This window comes from Lutra lutra, chromosome 8, assembly GCF_902655055.1.
Source record: "Lutra lutra chromosome 8, mLutLut1.2, whole genome shotgun sequence".
NCBI lineage: Eukaryota > Metazoa > Chordata > Mammalia > Carnivora > Mustelidae > Lutra > Lutra lutra.
The window spans coordinates 31,519,755-31,542,896 of NC_062285.1; the positions used below are offsets into that span (position 1 = coordinate 31,519,755).

The following is a 23,142-nucleotide window of genomic DNA, read 5'->3' on the forward strand; positions in this document are numbered from 1 at the left end:
AGCAGCCTGAGAACCTGCTGCCCCTCGCGCGGGTTCCCTACTCAGATCCTACACGAAGTCCTTTTGATTTCTGCTCATTCTTGCCTTGTTTGATAGGCACTGGACAACTTTCTTCTTTCCAACTGCATAAGGACTTGAATCAGGACAAAGAAAGTCTGAGTAGACCACACTACAGTTCAAAGGAGCGTTCCCTGCTTATTCATATGGGGACTCATTACGTGCAACAAAGTTGGAAATATGAGGTAAAGTATAATAAAATCTAGCATGCTGGCAAATTTTCCAAAAGGTGAGGAAGTAGCAAAACTGTGAAGTCTAAATTGTGCCCGTAATATTTTAAGAAGCGCTCTGTCGGTCGGAGGGCATTTTGAAATATAGTGTAATGGTAGTAATTACCTGGAGTTAGATTAGATTTTTAAAAGCCAGGTAATGACAGAACATACTCCTCTCTGGTATACAGACAGAGACGCAGACATGTTGTTTGGGGCACTTCAGCCGACCACACTCTCTCACGCCGAAAGCATGAGAGAGCGGTGCAGCCATCACGCACTTACTGTTCAAATCTTCTGTTTCGAAGGTCGCCATCATTAATCCTGACAATGCAATCATTCTCATGAAAGAGATTTTCTTGTTCAGCTTTACCACCTTTCTCCAATCGCTTTACTAACAACCCCAGGGTTCTGGAACATTAAGAATGCAAATCATTACACACGTAGTATTTCCACCATGCACAATGCCCTCCTGTTTTAATGCTGGTATTATATTTACAAAGACTTCCTGATAACAGAGCGCATTAAGTCGTTATTAATACATTTGAAAATCACACCAACACCGAAAGCACAACAGTATAAATGAACTGCAGCAAGGGAGCCCCTCGATAAATGAAAGAAATTGTTTCTGGGGGTCAGGATTCTGTTTCCGAAACAAACCATGTCCTTCTCTCTCTGCTTTGAACTGCTTCGGACAGAGCTCGCCCGATGGTTCAGTGGACATCGCAGTGTGCAGCAGAGCTGAACGTGTGGTTGTGGACAGCTCTGGCAGTTTTCTAAGTCAGCTGGGATGCAGCTGACGGCAACCCCATCTCCCCGTGAGAGCGCAGGTAACTAGGGAAGGTTAACCTCAGCACACTGTACACAGGCAAAGAAAAATAGCAAAGTTTCCAATCTGGGCATCTGCATGTGATGGTGCCTAATATTCTGAATTTCAAAACTTGTTAGGTTTCCCAAAAGTAAAAAAATTGTTGCCATTATTCCCATTTGAAGACAAATAGGAGAAAGCCAGGGACAGGTTCAAATGTCAATGGTTCAAATCCTGTCAACGTGTGCTCCAAGTGAAGGTCAAAAGGAAAGCCTCAATGAACTTCTAGAGACCAATAAGGAGAAAAGAGGCAAAAATTATCCATGTACCTGGTCTAGAATACTAAGGTCTTGCCTGAGAGAAAGAAGATTATAGATACCCTGGGACAAACAGCAAACATTATGGGACCATAGGAATCTTTACCTAGTTCTGGCGCTGTGACTAACTTAATAGCTAACATAAATTCTACATGATGATCCTGTTAATAATTGTTATGAACCTATTTTGGGCCTGTCCAAAGCTTAGATTTTTCTTCCATAATCCTAATATTTAGAGATAACATTCATATAGATACTCAAATTTAGAATCCTGTCAAAATTAAAGTTGAAGATATTTCCTATTTAGCCCAGATATGGATATACATCTTCCAACAGAATACACTTTGCCGTGTGCTATATAGGCTTTCCGGTTAAAAAAAAAAAAAAAATACCCAAAGAGATTCCTCTTTTAGATGTTTACAGTAATTGCTATTTGTTCTGGGGCCATTCATCTCACTCCTCCGTAACTGTTACGTATATACACACCTTCTCTCTACTAGTACACTGTAAGCTCCTAGAAGATAGAGAAGATAGGATTCGCCAATGCACACTCAAGCCCGTAACTAGTAGCAAGGTCTCGACAGACCAACACTGAGTTACTTTAGCTGAGGCAAACAAATCTCTTGTTTCTAACAAGATTTTGCAAAATAGAATATAAGCGAAAGGAAATTTAGATCCAGATCCTTTTTTTCAGACAGATGTTAATTATACCAAATATGTGATTGGACTGAAATAAACGGACTTGAGAGCAAGGGTCCTTTTTCACTTGTTATTCCTGCAAACTTAAATTTGTTTCTTTCATGAAGAGAGTCATTCTTTAACTTCATTTTAATTTTTAGCATTAAGTATAGTACAACACGTTTTACTAAGGTCAAGTCCACCAACTTGCAAAAATAATTAGAGGAGATAATACTTAAATCACTTTTTGAAATGACGCTATTTGAGGATCAATACCTACTAGTGTATAGTGTGTGTGTGTATACACACACACACACATATAGTATATAGTATTGTAGAGTCTATACATCTTAGTGACTGGTAAAAAACATTACTACATAGGTGATTTTTGGTTACCCACTACCATGTATTGGAATTAAACAAACATAAAAATCCTCTCAGCTCAAAGGTAAGAACAAAGTACACTGACACAGCTGCATGAGCAACTTCACACTGTCAGAGTCCTATGTGAAAGAAAGCGATCCCACACAATACACCACCCATAATTAAGTTACTGGTAAAATGTCATCATGCCCACGACCTTCTCCCTACACGACCCTATTGTGTAAGTGTGTTTCTACGTGTCATGGATTAAGTGTCCCGGGAGAGGAATCGAATTATTAAGAAACATCAAGGATTCTGCCGAATGAGAAAAAATAATCTGAGAAGGCAGATTAAATCATAGTTATTGACAGTATGGGAAACAGAAGGCATCCGGCCACTTCACCATCGAAGCAAGAAGTAGAAGGACCACGTTCACGGAAACAATGGCCCGGCCACCACAGGCACTCACAGCACAAGCAGACATGTGGCGCCACACCTGTGGCTGAAAGCTACCTCGTCGGACCGAGAGTGCTGTTTCAGAGCGCGCACCTTCCGTAGGCAGCCAAAGCAGGCCTTACTAAGAGTCACTCCAGTTAAATAGCTAGTTTTAAATTGGTGAAATCATGAGCAGTTTCTCAGTAACATTACAATCTTATCCCTGCAATCTTAAAGTGATGAATAATGATTATGCTTTTATGTATTCTAAAATAGCCCACAGAATACTTTGAGACATATATATATATGTATATATACATACATGCATATAGAGACAGATAAGAGACAGAGACAGACTATGTTTAATGAAAATTACTCACTTAACTAGTACTGAAAATTTGTTTAAATTTACAAATTTACCCCAGATAGATCCTTTCAGTATTTATCACAGTTTAAAATAACAAAAACTGAAAATATGTAATTTAAATCTGTAAGTGGCATTTCATATTTTTCAGATGAAGAGGTCTATGGATTTATATTCATCCAGGTAACCATTTTTCTTTTATAATCTACCCCCACCCCGGAATCATTCTAGAATAATAATCCAAAGTAAAAAAGCATGGCATGCTTCATTTATTCAATGGCTTGTCTTTCTGAGTAAGTCGCTCACATACAGCTTAATTCCTCAGTAGTCCCAATACATAGTGAAAAATGTATGAATCATAAATAAATACACCATCATGTTTACATGGAACATAAACAGAAGTTTATTAAATGAGGCTTTTAAAATCCAAAGTTGTTAAAATAGATGCAAAAATCTTGGAGTTCTTTTTCTCAGTGCCAGGGACTAGAGAACTGATTGGGGGGCAGGGGGCGAGGAGGAAGAATTTCACCCTGAGTAACACAGCAAGTGATCAGGGAATCAACGGAACAGACTGAATTAAAGAGAAGTTAGTAGCCTGCTGATTTCTAAGTACTTGACCACACTATTAGAATCATTCTCTCAAAAAGAATGGATTAATTTAAAAGTAAAGTGGTACAATCTGCAAAATTATCTCATTTGCTTCACTAGGTGAAAATGATTACAAAAGGAATGGGAATGAACTATCAAAAAAAACTTCACAAGAAAATTGAACTGATAGCATAACAGGGAGACTGAGAATGAAAAGTACCCTCTGACAGGAAATCAACAGTTAGTTATAACACTTTCATCTTCCTAAAACACATGAGTGCAAACAGATAGATTTCCATACCTCCCACGTTCAATTTAAAGCCATCGTAAACAGTATAATTAAAAATAAATTTTAGGTATGTATTTTGCAAATTCAACCCGCAACTAGTATTTGGTCTGGAATAATAAAGAACTGAATACCTATGGTGTTGTGGTCCCTAGAAGACTTTATTAAAGACATATTTATTATGTCTTTAACACTTATTAGAGACATAATTGAAAATAACGAAGTCCCAAACATTCTGGCATGTCCACGTGTTAGGATAGAGACTAGTTTTTCTTCTAGGCAGTAGGTACCAGAATTCCTTACCAGGGACAATGATTCTCCGTAAGAACTAGAAGTCACTTTGCGAAAGCTATGAAGAGGAAGAGGGAAAAGAGGCAGTGGGGTGAGCTCTGTGAGGGGAACGGTCCAGGAACAGAACTCCAGGGAATGAGTGGTGCTGATAAACACAGGAGAAACGTGGAGGGTCAGATTTATGAAGGTACGTCTGGAGGGCTGGGGGTATAGAAAAAGAACCTCCTTCACCTTCTGTGTGACTCTAATGTAAACTTCTCGGCACACGTGATTTTAGAGCACGCAGATTTTTTTTTTTTCTGCTACATTGGAAACATCCCCAAGCCTAAGCCATTTCTATTGTTTCCTGTATTTTTTTCAAAATTTTGGGAAAAAATACTACATCCACTATGTACAATTCTCATTTCTGAATAATTTTCTTACAATAAAAATATGCAAATCTACACACATTTCTTTAAACCCTTTCTCGGGGCTTTTGAGTAATGTTTCTCATCAAAAGTGGGGGAGGTGGGGCAAAGAAGAATACAGTCACCGAAAGCAAGCCATTGAAATGCTGCATCTTTGTACATGATTTTGGATGTGTAATTAGAAATTTAACTGCTTAGATTATATTAAGGATTGCACCACTACATTTATACAAGGTTCATTAGCCTAATTATACACTTAATTAAAACAAACTCAGTCATACATGTTAACATTTTCAATTCTAAGTATAAATTACAACCAATGATAAAACTGAAAATAAGTAACAAATGTTTTATTGACATCTAAATTGGCTAAGCAAGTCTGAGCTTTGATAATGTAAACTCCCACAACTGCCACCCAGCTGTATGGAAATGATCATAATTCATCTTGATAAAAGCTGACACAGTATAAACACCACCACTGTCATGAAGGCAGAGTAGGAGTGGGAAGGATGGGATCGCGAGAGCAAGACCCTCTCACCTCGCTGAACACTGACAGGGGGCCCACAATTACCTACATTTGATCCCTGAGAACCACAGCCGCCATCAGAGCAGATACAAACAGAAGAAAATTCAAAGAAGGTCCAAGTTAAAAAAAAAAAAAAAATCTTAAGTTTTTAAAATCTTTAATAGATAAGATGAAGAAGAACAACAACACAAAAGTAAGTAAAAATAGAGAAATCCTGCAGCTTAGGGCAGAAATGACAGGCACCATACTTCTACATTTAAAGAGGCAAGATTTATCTAAATCTAAATCTAAAAACGACATTTTTCTGTCTAAAGCATATATATTGTAGTCCGTTATTAAAACAAGTCTACAGCTAAGAATGCACAATTGAAAACTTTCAGACAAAAGCTTACAGATTCAGCTGATAAAGTTAAATTGTGTTTTCTCAGAAGTAAATTAAAACGGAACACTCAAAGAGCATATTCATTCTTTGAAAAGTGATCATCAATTTCGAAACTCTACAATGATCTGAAATGAACTAGTTCTATGAAATTCCAACTGGCTATAATTCTTCATTAACACATACATTCAACAGACTAAAGTAGTGTATACAGTTGACCCTTGAACAACATAGAGTTAGGGGTGCTGACCTCAGTGTAGTAAAAAATCTGCATATAACTTTTTGACTTTACAAAAACTTAACTACTAATAGCCTACTGCTCCTGATCATGTAAGTCAATTAACACATATTTTGTATATTATGTGCACTGTATACTGTATTCTTTTTTTTATATTTTATTTATTTATTTGATGTAGACAGAGACAGAAAGCACAAGTAGGGGGGAGCAGGAGAGAGAGAAGCAGACTCCCCAATGAGCAAGGAGGGCCCAATGCGAGGCTCCATCCCAGGGCCTGCGATCATGACCTGAGCTGAAGGCAGATGCTTAACAAACTGGGCCACCCAGGTGCCCCTGTATACTGTATTCTTAAAGTAAGCTGAAGAAAAGAGAATGTTAACAAGAAAATCATAAGAAAGACAAAAAAACATTTATAGTACTGTACTAGGAGAAAAATCCATTTACAAGCAGACCCACAAAATTCAAACCCATGTTGTCCGAGGGTCAGCTGTTTTTGTGAATCTTGAATTTATGACAGCCATAAATTCTCATCTTGGATTCAAAACAGAAGAAAAAAAAAAACATCATTTTCCACTATTATGTAGACTCATCAGCACCTACCTAACAACCAGAACAACAAACAACACGGAGGGAATTATAAGGCACGTTACAGGAAGATAAACAACAGAAGATGAAGAAATATCATTTCTTTAAGATTTTATTTATTTATTTGACAGACAGAGATCACAAGTAGGCAGAGAGGCAGGCGGGGGCGGGGGGGGGGGGAGCAGGCTCCCTGTTGAGCAGAGAGCCCGATACGGGGCTTGATCCCAGGACCTGGGATGATGACCTGAGCTGAAGGCAGAGGCATATCCCACTGAGCCACACAGGCACCCCTGAAACATCATTCTTATTAGCTGTCACTGCCAAATACTTTGCTAAATGCTGTAATTTATAACCACATATATTTTCCTATTTAAGCCACATGAAGTCATAGGAGTGTCCATCCCTCAGATGGGAAGACTGAGACTAAGTGAAGCTAAGTTGTTCAGGCTACACTTTACCAAAAGACAGAGCTGGGTTCAGTCTCAGGGATCTCTGGTCTTAAAACCTGAACTGCTCTGAACAACACCTCTGCCAAGAACATGAAGATGACATGTGGCCAGTTAATCAATGACTGACAGAAATGTTAACACAACATTCCTAACAAGAAGTTCTGGAAAGAAAATGAACTTTTTGTTTTCACTGTTATTATAAAGCAAAAAGTCAAGGGGAAGAAGTCATGAAAAGAAACTTTACTATAGCAATACAAAGTGTAGTGCTGACTCTTCACTTGATACTCTAAATAGGAAACTGAAGATAAATATCTTCACCTATATAAAGTGAGCTTAGATGGGATTAATAAGGCAGAGCCAGCATGAACCGTTAGCGGAAAGCGAGACACACACATACACACACACACACCCCCTCAGACCCATCCTTTCATACCAAGGGCTGCTTTCCCAATTAAAGACTTAGGATTTTTCCTTAATTCTCATGATTGACAATCAGATATAGGAAGAAGAGTTCTGTAACTACTTACTACTAATGGGAGGACGTTGAATGAGTTTGTTTTTTTAATTTGCCTTCTTCTGGGAATTCCTGAGATTTAGGGGATATGTTGGTGGGAAATAATATACAGTTACAACAGAGAGACTTTTCATCAACCACTAAGTGACAATGAAATGCTTGACTCTTGGCCACCACAGCACCTCCCCCCTGACAAATATTATGAATAGGAAACAGAGAAGAAAGGATTTTAGATATGGAAAATACTAGAATAGAAACACCATGATGATGGGTATTTTTATTTGTTTGGTTCTCTAGAGCATGGCTGGCAAATTACAGCCCACAAGCCAAGGTTCAGCCTGCCACCCATTTTGATAAATGCAGCTTTACTGGAACATGGCCACACTCATTTGGTTCCATATTGCTTACGGTTGCCTTCACGCTACAATGACAGAACGGCATACTTGCAACAGAAACTCCATGTCCAAAAAAACAACAATATGGAATATCTGACCCTGGAAAGGGCTTGGCAAGCCCTGATATACCCTATGCATAGAAACAAGAGTACTGCCTGGTAGATACAAGATCTTTAAAAAAAAACAAAAACAAAAAGAAAACAAAAAACTTCCTGGAAAAAATAAACACAACTGTATAACTACTATTTGCATAAGAAAAAGTACTATGAAAGAAGAGTTCAAAGACCACACATCTAAGAATAAAGAGGAATGTATATATAAATGGGAAATGTCCATTGCAGAAAAGACCCAGTGAAACAGACTGCACTTTGTTAAGAGTAATATGCTTCGGGGCGCCTGGGTGGCTCAGTGGGTTAAGCATCTGCTTTTAGCTCAGGTCATGATCTCAGGGTCCTCGGATCGAGCCCTGCGTCACAATCCCTGCTCAGTTAGGAGCCTGCTTTTCCCTCTGGCACCCCACTCCTGCTCTCTATCGCTCGCTCTCTCTTCAATAAATAAAATTTAAAAAGAAAAATCTGCTTTAGCCATATTCCCTGTGTTTTCCACAGGGAAAAGGATGTATAATATCCACCATAAGTTATACTGTGGAATCCAGGTAAAAGAATAACTATTATTTAAAAAAATAGTCATATTTCTTGAAAACCTTTAACAATTTCTCCATTATTTACTGAATGAAGCCTCATCAGTCACTCACAAAGAGCTTTGTAACAATCTCTCCAGCGCTATCTCATAATAAATTCTGTCTCAAGTCCCTGACTCGTTATTTCTTACCAAATCATGCACACGTGGATGTGGCATCTTCCTTTCATACATTCTCCCCCTAGGAAAGAATATCGTTCCAGAACATCATGAGCATGACTCCCACATTTCCTTCACAGAACAGACCAAGCTCCACGGTTCTGCTGAGGGTACACCACAGCACGTGATACCCATCCTTCTGCTCAATCCCAAAGGCACTTGTGTATGCGGTTCTTCTGACACATGGCATGGATTTTTTTCTATACATATTTTTCCATTGGGCTTTTAAGTCCCTTAAAACCCAATTTAAATCTTGTAATTTCATAAACCCAATGTCTGCAGTATACATTCTTCTCTTGCTTTTTAAATACCTAAGATTACATTACGTTATTAGAAACCTCAGAAAAACTCATTAACAACTATCAAACCAGGATATGTCTTTATTTATCTATATCTAACACAGCAATGCCATAGCTAATACAGATGGTCATAGGTTCATTCACACTTTTACTTTGTTTTTGTTTTTAAAAGATTTTATTTACTTATTTGACAGAGAGAGACTCACTGAGAGAGGGAACACAAGCAGGGGGAGTGGGAGAGGGAGAAGCAGGCTTCCCGCTAAGCAGGGAGCCCCATGCAGAGGCTCAATCCCAGGAACTTGGGATCATGACCCAAGCCAAAGGTAGACGCTTAACAACTGAGCCACCCAGATGCCCACACACTTTTTTTTTTTTTAAGATTTTTTATTTATTTATCTGACAGATCACAAGTAGGCAGAGAGGCAGTCAGAGAGAGAGGGAGAAGCAATGTTCCCACTGAGCAGGGAGCCCAATGCGGGGCTCAATCCCAGGACCCCGGGATTACAACCTGAGCCAAAGGCAGAGGTTTTAACCCACTGAGCCACCCAGGCACCCCAACTTTGTAAGTTTTACTGAGCAATACCTATGGGTTAAGTCCTAGGAATATAAAAAATAAAACATAGTTTCTCTACCAAAGGAAATGACAATTATTTGGCATAACCTCCCCGTAGCATTTGTGATGTAAATAAGAAGGGTATGTTTGACATTTACATCAGGAGGAAATCAAATTATATGTATGAAGTGAAAATTTCAAGGTAATGACACTGTGAATAAAGACTTCTGGATGGAAATCAGGTAACTTTATTTTTGAAATACAAGATGTGTCTGTTCATGTCTTCTGCCCATTTTTTAATGTGATTATCTGTTTTTTGTGTGTTGAGTTTGAGGGGTTCTTTATAGATCTTGGATATCAGCCCTTTGTCTGTAGTGTCATTTGCGAATATCTTCTCCCATTCCGTGGGTTGCCTCTTTGTTTTGTTGACTGTTTCCTTTGCTGTGCAGAAGCTTTTGACCTTGATGAAGTCCCAAAAGTTCATTTTCACAGGGAGATTTAAATCAAAACTACATTGAGATACCACCTTATGCTAGTTAGAATGGCTAAAATTAACAAAACAGTAAACAACAAGTGTTGGAGAGGATGTGGAGAAAGGGGAACCCTATTACACTGTTGGTGGGAATGCAAGTGGTGCAACCACTTTGGAAAACAGTGTGGAGATTCCTTAAGAAATTAAAAATAGAGCTTCCCTATGACCCTGCTATTGCACTACCGGGTATTTACCCCAAAGATATAGATGTAGTGAAAAGAAGGGCCATCTGTACCTCAATGTTTACAGCGGCAATGGCCCCAGTCGCCAAACTGTGGAAAGAACCAAGATGCCCTTCAACGGACGAATGGATAAAGAAGATGTGGTCCATATATACTATGGAGTATTATGCCTCCATCAGAACGATTAATATCCAACTTTTGTATCAACATGGACGGGACTGGAGGAGATTATGTTGAGTGAAATAAGTCAAGCAGAGAGAGTCAATTATGATATTGTTTCACTTACTTGTGGAGCATAAGGAATAACACAGAAGACACTGGGAGCTGGACATAAGAAGCAAGTTGGGGGAAATCAGAGGGGAAGATGAACCATGAGAGACTGTGGACTCTGAGCAACAAACTGAGGGTTTTGGAAGGGAGGGGGGTGGGGGGGATGAGCCTGGTGGTGGGCATTAAGGAGGGCATGTATTGCATGGAGCACTGGGTGTGATGCATAAACAATGAATTTTGGAACACTGAAAAAAATTAAATTAAATTAAAAAAAAAAGAAATACAAGATGATGACTAAAGTAAAACAGCATCACAGCAAAGGAAATAATCAATAAAACTACACGGCAACCTATGGAATAGGAGAAGATATTTGCAAATGACATATATGATAAAGGGTTAGGTTCCAAAATATATAAAGAAATTATAAAATTAAACACCCCAAAAAATAATAATCCAATTAAAAATGGGCAGAAGATATGAACAGACATTTTTCCAAAGAATACATCCAGATAGCGAACAGAAACATGAAAAGATGTTCAACACCACTTATCAGGGAAAATCTATTCAAAACTATAATGAGGTATCACCTCACACCTGTCAGAATGACTAAAATCAACAACCCAAGAAATAACAGGTACCGTCAAAGTGGTGGAGAAGGGGAACTTTCCCACATTCATTGGTGGGAATGCAAACTGGTGCATTCTACTCTGGAAAACAGTTTGAAGGTTCCTCAGAAGGTTAAAAGCAGAACTATCTTATGATCCAACAATTACACTAGTAGGTTTTTACCCAAGGAATACAAAAATACTAATTAAAAGGGATTTATAGATCCCAATATTTGTAGCAGCATTATCTACAATAGCCAAATTGTGGAAGTGTCCATCAACTGATGAATGGATAAAGAAAATGTGAGATATAGATATGTCTATATATAGATATATCGATATATCTATATCTATAGATATAGATATAGATATCACATTTAAATATATATAAACACACATACATATGTATATATACATACATACATGTATACAAACACAATGGAATATTACTCAGACATAAAAAAATGGAATATTACTCAGACATAAAAAAAGAATGAGATCTTGCCATTTGCAATGACATGGATGGAACTAGAGAGTATAATGCTAAGCAAAGTAAGTCAGTCAGAGAAAGACAAATAAATGCCATATGATTTCACTTATATGTGGAATTTAAGAGAGAAAACAAATGTGCAAAGAGAAAAGAAAAAACACAGCAGGAGAGGCAAACAAGGAAACAGATTCTTAACTACAGGGAACAAACTGATGGTTCCCAGAAAGCAGATGGGTTGGGAATGGGGTAAACAGCTGATGGGAATGAAGGACCCACTTGCTGTGATGAGCCCCAAGGTGATATATGGAAGTGATCAATCACTATATTATACATTTAAAACTAATATTACACTGTATGTTAACTGGAATTAAAAACAAAACAAAAAAAAACAAAAAACAAAAAACAAACAAACAAAACTTAGGGGCACCTGGGTGGCTCAGTTGGTTAAGCGACTGCCCTCAGCTCAGGTCATGATCCCAGAATCCTGGCATCGAGCCCCGCATCAGGCTCCTTGCTCCTCGGGGAGCCTGCTTCTCCCTCTCCCTCTGCCTACCACTCCTCCTGCTTGTGCTCTTTCTCTCTGTGTCAAATAAATAAATAAAATCTTAAAAAAAAAATTAAAAAAAGAAACCGCAACAAGGGGAAGATAACACTGTCTTTTCCAGGCGTCTGCTGTCTCTGTGTCTAGGTAGTGAGGCAGTGGTTGGGGAATGAGCTGCCAAATGTCAGCTGTCACTGATGCCTCCAATCAAAAAAGACTATCCGACTTTCCTCCAGAAAATAGTCTTTTTAAGTAGGCCCAGCAAGATTCTTATTCAACAAATTTCATTATCCCTCAGGCCATAATAATACTTAAGTGGCTTTAAGAATTTCTCTAACACTGACTTCACATTTCTGCCTATTTTTCTGAATTATATTTGTATTCGAGATGTCCTGCATTGTGTGTCTTCTCTTTATGATATATAATTCACATCCCACATTGTTCCTTAGACTTTTTGACTTTGAAATCCAAATCAAAAAGCAATCCTGACATATATGGGTCACTTTTACAAAAATAAGTATTCAGTGAGTGTTATTCAATTAGTCATATCTCCAAAATTGAGAAAGCCCAAGTATGATTGGAATTTTGTACAAGAGAAGTTATTCTTGGAAATTTCAACTTACATTCCATGAATATGTATTCTTTTATTCCCACTAGATATATATGCAATTTCTTCACGAGTTCACTTAATTTCTTCCTTTCTGCTACATTCCATTGCTTAATTTGCCCTTGCAGCCACCACGGAGCTGATGTAGCTCCCTTTATAAGCTGTCACCACATTTAAAATCATCTTCGGCAACAGGCCAGCTTCAGTTACATAATTCAGACAATTATTCTTCTATCAACTCACAGAGTACCTATTATCCATCAACATTTATCACATAATTATAATTGTGTGATTTCTTGGCCATCACTGCATCTTGACTGCAGATCTCTAGAGAAAGACTATGTCCTGTTCATCTTTGTTTTCTAGCACCTAACACGGGAATCATCACACGGTAAATACTTGGGAAGGTTTGTTTGAATGAGAAGAATCTGCCTATAAGCATTTCTGAGAACAAGGACCATGAGCATGTCTGACTCCACAAGATTGACTTCTATGATTCTGAGCAGCCTGCCTATTTTTTTCTCTCCCAATGACAACCTAACTCTGAAGAACCATGACTCTTGAATCCATGCGGAAGCTTAAAAATGCAATACAAATATTGAGAAAAAAACCAACAAATATTTCTGTTGTTTCCCAATATGAAAACTGGAAATGCCTAAAAAGATTTTATAAAGAATCTGATTTTCTTAATCGCCTTGTCCCTTATATAAGAAAACTACACAAGATTTTCTTCTTTAAATGCCAAATCAACAGGGATTAAAAATGACTCAGTTATAAAACAACTTGTAGTTCTGCAAAGGGATACTTGCCTACTTGAATGTGTTCTGTATCTCTAAACACCATGGTAACCAGTGTCTGATGGATTCTGTGAAATTGCTTCCACTGAATTAATCTATACTGCATTTACTTTTCTATCTTATTCTCCTTTTGCTCTAGGCTTTTCATCTATTTATTTTATCCTAATATACTTTCACATTGAGGGAGGAAATGTGTAATAAATGACAGAAAATGACATGCTTGTAATTGAAATACTGGTTAAGTCTCATTTAAGTGGGAGGGCAGAAAGTGGATCAAGAGGGCAATGTAGGAAGATCCTGAACTTATGTCCCCCTACAGATACAACACACATACAGCTGCATATGGAACTGTCCCACCGGAAAAGAACTTGAGAACCAGCTGAACAGCTACTCCATAAGAAAGGATGAAAAGACCACAAAGACATGAGTTCTTGCCAAGATCCCCCAACACAGTGACCCACAATTGGGAAAAAACTTGAAACATTAACACAAATATAAATAGATATATGCATATATAAATCAATACATATACACAGCTTCTTCCTGAGGAGCAAGGGGTTTGTACTCCACATTAGATACGTACAACTCTCTGGGCCTGAACCAGAGGGAGGAGCCCCCAAAATGTCTGGCTTTGAAAGCCAACAGGAATTACATTAAGGAGAACCACAGGGCTATCAAGAATAAAGATTTCCCTCTTAGGGAGCTGACACATTGGACCCAGCTCAAAAAACAGCAGTTTGAAAAAAGTCTAGATCACAAATGAAGGAATTTCACTTGCTAAACTTAAAGGATCTACCAGAGGGGTAGAAGTCTCTTGGTATTCTCTCCAGGGACAGAATGCCGGCAGGTGCCATTTTTACAGGTTACTTCTACATTGCTAGTGATAGTGTTGGGGGTGCCATTTTTTGTTCCTCACTCTAGCTAGCTAACAGCTACGGGAAAGCAACCCCTTCTCCCCACTGCCAGCACCTCCAGGTGCAGTAGGTGAGTAGAACCATGCCTTCTGCCCTTAGCTGCTCATGCAACCCTGCCTTAGTTGGACAGCCATATGTAGTGCACACAGGGCATATCCTGTGAGTGCCAGGCGCAGGTAGGGGTGGGGAGGATTGGGTTTTTTGACTCCACAGAACTGATACAACTGGGCAAGAGACAACCAAGAACAAGGGTAAGGTTAAATGTTAAGGTTCATCTCCTAAACAGAACCACTCCTCAAGACAGGGAGATATAGCTGCTGCAAAATACACAAAAATAGAGAGTCGAGTAAAATGAGGAAACAGAGGAACATGTTCCAAATGAAGTAACTAAATAAAATCCCAGAAAAAAGCCTTAATAAAACAGAAGTAATTTATCCAAGAAAAATGTCAAAGTAATGGTCATAAAGATGCTAACGAAAGTCAGAAAAAAATGGATGAACACACCAAGAACTTCAACAAGGAGAAAGGAAAATATAAGAAAGTACCAACCGCAAGTCACAAACCAAAAGAATAGAGTAACTGCTGTGAAAAATACACTAGATGGAATCAAAAGGAGGCTAGATGACACAGAAAAATGAATCAGTGACCTGAAAGTCAGGGGAGGGGAAATCACCCAAACAGAACAGAAAAAGATAAACAAATTATTTCAATGGGGATAGATTTAAGGATCTGTGGGAAAATATCAAACATATTCCATTCACATTATTCAAGTCCCAGAAGGAGAAGAGAGAAAGAAGGGGGTGGAAAACCCATTTGAAGAAATAATGGCTGAAAATTTCCCTAACCTGGAGAAGGAAAAAGATATCCGGATCCAAGAAGCACAGAAAGTCCCAAATGAGATGATCCAGAAAGATCAACACCAAGACATGTTGTAAATAAATATCAAAAGTTAAAGACAGGGGTGCCTGGGTGGCACAGTCAGTTAAGGGGCAAAGACAGTCTCATCAACAAATGGTGTTGGGAAACCTGGACAGCTACATGCAAAAGAATGAAAAGAATGAAACCAGACCACTGTCTTAAAGTATATGCAAAATTTAACTAAAGGTGAATTAAAGATTTGAATGTAAGACCTGAAGCCATAAAAATCCAAGAAGAAAACACAGGTGATTAAGTTCCTTGATACCGGTCTTGGTGAGATACCTTTTTCTGGATCTGACTTTACAGGCAAGAAAATAAAAGCAAAAATAAATAAATGGGTGGGGTGCCTGGGTGACACAGTGAGCTGAGCATCTGACTCTTAATTTCAGCTCAGGTCATGATCTCAGAGTCCTGCGATGGAGCCCTGCATCGAGCTCCTGTCTCAGCAGGGAGTCTGCTTGAGGATTTTCTCTCTCTTTCTAAAATAAGTACATCTTTTAAAAACAAAACAAACAAACAACAACAAAAAAACAAATGGGAGTATATCCAATGAACACATTTTTTGTAAGTGAAGGAAACTATCAACAAAATGAAAAGACAATGTACTAAATAGGAGATAATATTTGAGATTCATACATTATAAAAGCAGCTAGTAATATCACACCACCTAAAAGCAAAAAAATAAATAAATAATAAAAAATAAAAATGGGCAGAAGAGGGGTGCCTGGGTGGCTGAATTGTTAAGCACCTGCCTTTGACTCAGGTCATGATCCTGGGGTCCTGGGATCAAGCGCCACATCCGGCTCCCTGCTCTGCGGGAAGCCTACTTCTCCCTCTCCCACTCCCCCTGCTTGTGTTTCCTCTCTCGCTGTCTCTCTCTCTCTGTCAAATAAAAAATAAAATAAAATCTAAAAAAAAAAAAGAAAGAAAGAAAAAATGGGCAGAAGATCTGAGTAGACCTCTTTTCCAAAGAAGACATACAGATAGGCCAACGGGCATATGAAAAGATGCTTGACATCACTAATCATCAGGGAAATGGGAATCAAGACCACAGCAAGATCCCCTTAGCTTTGTCAGAATGACTATTATCAATTTCCCCCTCACACATATACACATACACACTAAAATAACAAGTATTCTTGAGGACGTGGAGAAAAGGAAACCTTCATTCACTGTTGGCAGGAATGATTAGTGCCACCACTATGGAAAACAGTGCAGAGGTTTCTTAAGAAATTACAAACAGAACGATCAGACAATCCAGCAAATCCACCTCTGGGTATTTATCCAAAGAAAACAAAACACTAACTGGAAAAGATACAGACACCCCATGTTCATTACAGCATTGTTTACAATAGCCAAGACATGGAAGTTACTTAAGCGTCCATCCCTAGAAGACTGGATAAGTATGCGGTATATCTACAACAGAATACCACTCAGCCATAAAAAAGGATGAAATCTCGCCATCTGTGATAACATGGATAGACCCTGAAGTTATTAAGCTAAGTGAAAGGAGTCAAACAAGGAAAGACAAATGGCACATGATTTCACTTTTATGTGGAATCTCAAACACAAAACAGATGAGCAAACAAAACAAAGCAAAACCAGACTCATAGAAAACAGACTGGTGGCTGCCACAGGAGATGGAGTTTGGCGGGTGGGTAAACTGGGTGAAGGAGATCAAGAGAAGCAAACTTCCAGTTACAAGTAAATAATTCATGGGGATATAATGTGCAGCACGGGGAATACAAATAATAATATTATTAACTTTGTATGGTGACAGATGGTAACTAGACCTACTACAGTGATCATTTCATAATATATACAAATGTCAAATCACTATGTTGAACATCTGAAACTAATATAATATTGTACATCAATTATACCTCAATAATAACAAAAAAACGAAACACTGGTTCAGAGCTGGTGTATACACAATTAAATCTCATCTTTGAAAAGTTATATTCCACAGGGAGATAAATGTACACTAATATTTGGAAGCTATAATCCATGGGCTTTACCATATCATTTTTTTCTACTCATGAAATAAAATGAAAAAAGACTTAACTTTTGAGATCATTTAAAATTGTATCCTTTAAAGGAAATAAAGGCAAAGGCCATTTTTGAAAAAGAACTAAGCATGTTTACATGAAAGCACCTTGAAGAAATTTCAATGCTTCTCCGGAGTTTAAAAATAAACAAAGAAGAGAAGAAGGAAAAAAGGGAAAGCAGTCACAGCCCTGTGAATACAATGCCACCTCAAAATTCAAGGTGAATTTCACAGCTTGTTATAGGACACTAACTGTCAAGTCTCGTACTCCAGCAGAGTTCTAGGTAAATCAAAGTTTCAGCTTCCAGACATCTCATAAAGTAGGTGTTTCGCCAAAGAGGTGAAACCTAGAGTCATCACCATTAGAAGTGTTTACCAGGAAGTAGTACAAGTGATCAAATACTCAATTAAAAAAATTAAATAATTTAATCACACACTAATCACTGACAGCCCAACTGACAAAATACTAGACACTTATAATTCACTGGCAATTGTGTAAACTGTGTTTCACATCCTCAGTCCCTGGTCTAAGGCCACTTTCAGCTTTCCTCTTCCTTCTCCCAGTGTAAAGGAAGTTTAAAAAAATTGTAATAATGGCAACAATAGAAGAAAGAAGGTCAAAATAAGAAGCCAAATAGTTCGTAAGTATATTTCACTGGGTAGCTATTGGATGGGGCTTTAAGAGAGGATACAAGTAAACCTCAGCCCCTGAACAGCTCATTTCTCCAGGACAAGAATGTGAGCACTTCACGGGTTGTTGACAGATGCCCATCAACCATGAGTCACAAAATCAATTCACAGTATTTAAAGACAGTATTTAAAGATATTAGAACAAAAATTTTTAATAAATCCGATAATACTTTTTTCACAGAATGCAGCACCAGAGTAAAAGTAATTCATACGACATTCGAAGTTTTTAAAGATATGCATTCTAAAAAGTAATGAAGTAATTAATGATACAAAACTCTGACATTTGAGTGTGCAGAGGTTGAAGAGAAGGAGCAACAGACCACATGATAGGAAATAAATCAATAGCTTATTTAGGTTTTAAAACTTTCACACATAATCATAAAAATCTTACAAAAATTTAAGAACTAATTAAACCTAAAAATGAATTTTAAGTCAATCATTACCTAAGTTACTCAGATCATTTTTATTGGGTAAGTTTTTCCAGAAAACTGCTTTAAGCTCTCCCTTAATTTTGCAAATTCAGCTGGAGTTCTGACTCTAAAGTGTTTCATCAATACACAGCGAAGTGAAATGTTTGCAGGAATGTGTGATGACCAATAACAGTATTAGAATAATTTAAATGCTTGATTTCTTCATCAGCGTAAGTGCTTTCTGTGATTATGATGTATACATCTGAATGAAGGGGCAGTTGGCCCCAAATGAAAATGTTCCTATTAAGCATATGCTAAATCAACACCACTCTGTAGATGGGCATAAATGAAGATAAAACACTCAACATTAGGATTCAATTAAAAACCTCCAGGATACATTACCTGCCGCCTCGAGCACTGAAAGGCACTACATGGATTCCCAGAGGCCCTCCATCGTTGGGGACTCGTACGAGCTTTACCATATCACTGTGAGACAATGATGAATGAGGGAGCATGAACATGTACTGTAAACAAACCAAAACCGAAACAAAACAAAACAAAACAAAACAACTGCTACAACACAGACACAGAATAAACAACAGAAGAGAACACAACAAAAATCTCACCAAGCGCACACGCATACACGTACACATTCTGGAACATAAGCGTGAGGATGAGAGCGACAGTAAACAGTACATACCTGCACACTAGTCTGACGGCATGGAGAGAGAGCAAGCAGCAGAAACAATGACATTAAAATGACACAGAACCCTTTCTCTCAGACCACACTCTTGTACGTGTAATACAAGTACACATTTTGTGAGTCAGATCTCTAGACTTCCACTGAAAATGTTCCGTCCTGGTATTTATTTCAAGGACAAGAAAGAGTAAATGAATAAAGGGCTTTTGGCTGCACAGCACTTTAAAATTTACAAAGTGCTCCTGCCTAGGTCACATTATCAATCCTTCCAATAATCCAGTGTGTTTTGCCTCCATTGGGGACAGGCCAGATGTGATCCAGCGATCCTTTCTGCCCACATTATTCCACAACAATGCCAAGTCCTAAGCTTCCGGAAGTGTCCCACAATGCTGGGAATGAAACTCATTCCTCAAAGCCAGTAGATACCTGCTAAAATCAAATAATTTCTCTAAGTGTTTATAACCAAACTTTAAAGTCATGAAGAGAGATGTAAGTAACATGAAGTTACTTCTATTACATAATGAAAGCACTTTACTATTAAGCCTGAGTTTAATGAAAACTGATATAATTTGGAGAATGTAAATTTTCTAAACCTTTTCAATGAGATTTCATTTTCTTCATAGGTTTCTGTGTGTGTGTGTGTGTGTGTGTGTGTGTGTGTGTGTGTGTGTGTAGTGCACAGAAATCTAAGCAGGTCTTATCTGACAATCAATTTTTTAAAATAGTATTTCAATTAAATATCTAGTAGAAGCAACCTGGACAACTATGATTACCAATGGATTTGACAAAGATCTCAGTTTAGTTCTTACATAATGGAAATGCCAGTCCTTCAATTGTATTTCTTAAATAAAAACCTAAAGTTATCCTAGATACTATTAATTGTCCTCGTTATATAATACAAAGACTAAAAGAAAAATAAAGACAGTGATATCAAACAAATCAAAACAGAATTAAGAATATGTGCATAGATGTAATCACATATGTTAACTAGGAAAAAATTAAAATTCTGCCAAACTGCCAAAATATTTACAGAAGTAATACTATTTAAACGAATTAATTTTTGTATTTTCATAGAATTTCACAACCACTTATTTTAGATACTGTTATGTAACATTTGAACATCTATTCAAGGATTAGTTTGTCAACTGAAAATAGTAATGGTAACTTTAATAAATTTATTTTATTCCACATTCTTTCTGAAAAGAACTAGGACATGGCAAGTACTTCTTAACTCTAATAGAGATTACTGGTTGCTGTCTATCTAAACATCCCCTGATTCTAGACCTTGTTTAATCTCACTGAGAAAGTTCCCTTGGAAGACCAAGGAAAGAGAGAATTAAGAGTTGAAATGCCAATTATCTAGGTTCCTTCAACTTTACCCAAAGTCAAACAAAACTTCAGAATGATTGCCCTCCCCGGTCTAAACTACCAAGGGAAGAAGTCTTGAGAACACTTTCCACTTAAACATGTCAATACATAATTGTAAAGTTGTGGTAATAGTAATGTTTTCCTTGTCCTTTTATACCTAAAGTCACATTTAAAGCCCTAACCTATGACTCTTATTCTTCAAAAGATATCTTGAGAAATTCCATTTCCTCAAATCGAAAAAATATATACTAAAATGACTAATGCTTACATGCTCCAACTGGTTTTTCAAGAAAGTATATCTACACTTTTTTTTTTTTTAACTTAGCAAGCTAAGGAACAAACAAATGACCAAAACACGGACATAAAAAGCAATTTGAAAACAGTTACAATGCTGTTCACATGACAAACATTTTCAATCAAATACTATTTCGTATTATCATTTAATAGTATTTGCCAAGGCATGAAACCAGGACAGGTCCATGGGAATTTCCATGCTCTACTTCTTACATTACGTACTTAATGCAATAGATGAAAGATGCTCTTTGGAAAACAAACCAATGCAAGGCATGTTTTTAACTAAGCACAAACATTCCGCATGCCATATGCTTTTTGGAATACTTGTTGCTATCAGTGATGCTACACGTATATTACAAAATTAGTTAAAACCATCTGTAACTTACTCCAGAGAAAAGCTGGGTATGTTCTCCAAACCAGTGTCAGCATGTCCAACGGGTTCAACCCGACTGTGATCTTCTTCTGTCCCATCCTCATCCTAGAGACACACAGCACAAAGAAGAGAAGTATACTCCGTGTTAGCTTTACTTCCATCATGTGAAAGGAAACTGGATAAAACTGGAGTTTGGTAGGCATTCTGATCGTGTTAACTAGGTCCTTCCTCTAGGGAATATCAGTGTTAATGATAAGATGGGTATGTGTATATGCCAAGCTGTATTTTAGAGCCACAATTCCCTGAGTTAGCATATCCAGGCGGTAGACAAGATACCACTGCAATAAGGAAAGAACTTCTACTTATGGGAACTTTATCATTTTTATTTCACTTTTCAGTGTATGTTTTCAGGAATAATTATACATTACTACGATATTATGTTAATAAATAAATGTACAGGGCACAGGCAATACATGTTTAAAATTTTTACTAACCCCAACAGTTGAGAACACTAAAAACCTTAATAACTATCAAAATCTTCAATGTTCTTCCTAAATCAATGCTCCCTCTAAATCAGCTTGTCAAAATGAGCATTCAGGAAGTACCACCCTAGATTCAAATCCTTCATCCCCTGAAATTTCACATAAAGACACCCTAAGCCAGTTGACTGGTTATTTAGAAGTATCTCTGAAGACATTAAGATCTTAGCCATAAAGAACCACTTGTTTACTTCTATTATGAAGCTTAAAGCATAGGGACGGGCACAAAAAGCAAAATAATTGACCCCCACTTTTGTATCTTTAACAAAGGCAGAATTTTGTAAAACAGTATGTTCCAACATGTTGTAGAAACCGGGTAAGTACGCTGGTCCTGCAAAAGGTGTGTGTGGAATAAACGAGACGGCGCCTAAAAAGAAATGAAATGGCCACTCAACAATATGCCTCATTTTATAACCTTGGTCACTGTCTTTTCATTAAGGAGTTCACAGTTAGGTTGGCTTTTCAAGATAATTTGAATAATGATAAACATGAATGACTGATATCAAAGACCTTTTTAATCAAATTAGAATATTTAGAAAAGACTTGAAATCTCTAATCATAGTTGCTCAGAGGCTCAGTGTCTTCATCTTGGATCCTTTAGTGCCTGGTACCCAGCAGATATTCCATATATTTTGCTAATAAAAACAAAATCATCCCAAGAAATCTCTGGGGTAAGAAGTTTCCAAATACACATAAATAAAATTTATTTCATCTGTTTCTTGGAAGTTTATACATATAACTTATATAAACATGTAATTTGTTAGGTCCATCCCTTTCTACTATATAAATTTGGTAACAGTGATTTTCTATGTGAATTTATTAAACTGCAGAAAAGAAAAGTTTTAAAACTTTTAAAGAAAAAGTCTTCTTTAAAAAGAAAAAAAAATTTAAAGATTTTATTTATTTATTTGACAGAGAGAGACAGTGAAAGCAGGAACCCAAGCAGAGGGAGTGGGAGAGGGAGAAGAGGGCTTCCCCCACTGAGCAGGGAGCCTAACATAGGGCTTGATCCCAGGACCCCGGGATCATGACCTGAGCCAAAGGCAGACGCTTAACAACTGAGCCACCCAGGCACCCCTAAGAAGAAAAATTTTGTATTTTTAATCATGTATTTGAGAGACTCATAGCAGAAATTTATATGCCATCAACAAAGACATCAATCAACAAAATGATAAGCAAAGGTCATAGGTTCAGCGCACTGTTAAAGCAGTATTTTAAATTCTTCAAGCAATATTAAGTCAACACAGAGCAACTGGTAACACCCAA

At 37.5% G+C, this 23,142-nt stretch overlaps 1 protein-coding gene across 20 annotated transcripts in view; it reads right to left on the bottom strand.

Moving 5' to 3' along the window:
• The window catches only part of PARD3 (par-3 family cell polarity regulator), a 651,514-nt gene that overhangs the window by 267,023 nt on the left and 361,349 nt on the right, over window positions 1-23,142 (bottom strand). For 18 of the 20 annotated variants that reach the window (XM_047740438.1, XM_047740440.1, XM_047740435.1 and 15 more), the window contains 3 exons: window positions 21,351-21,442; window positions 19,005-19,088; window positions 552-677 (listed from right to left, as the gene is read on the bottom strand). In XM_047740438.1, coding sequence (XP_047596394.1) covers window positions 552-677; window positions 19,005-19,088; window positions 21,351-21,442 — 302 coding nt within the window. The remainder of the gene's footprint in view (window positions 1-551; window positions 678-19,004; window positions 19,089-21,350; window positions 21,443-23,142) is intronic. The other 2 variants (XM_047740436.1, XM_047740429.1) reach the window with 1 other exon arrangement.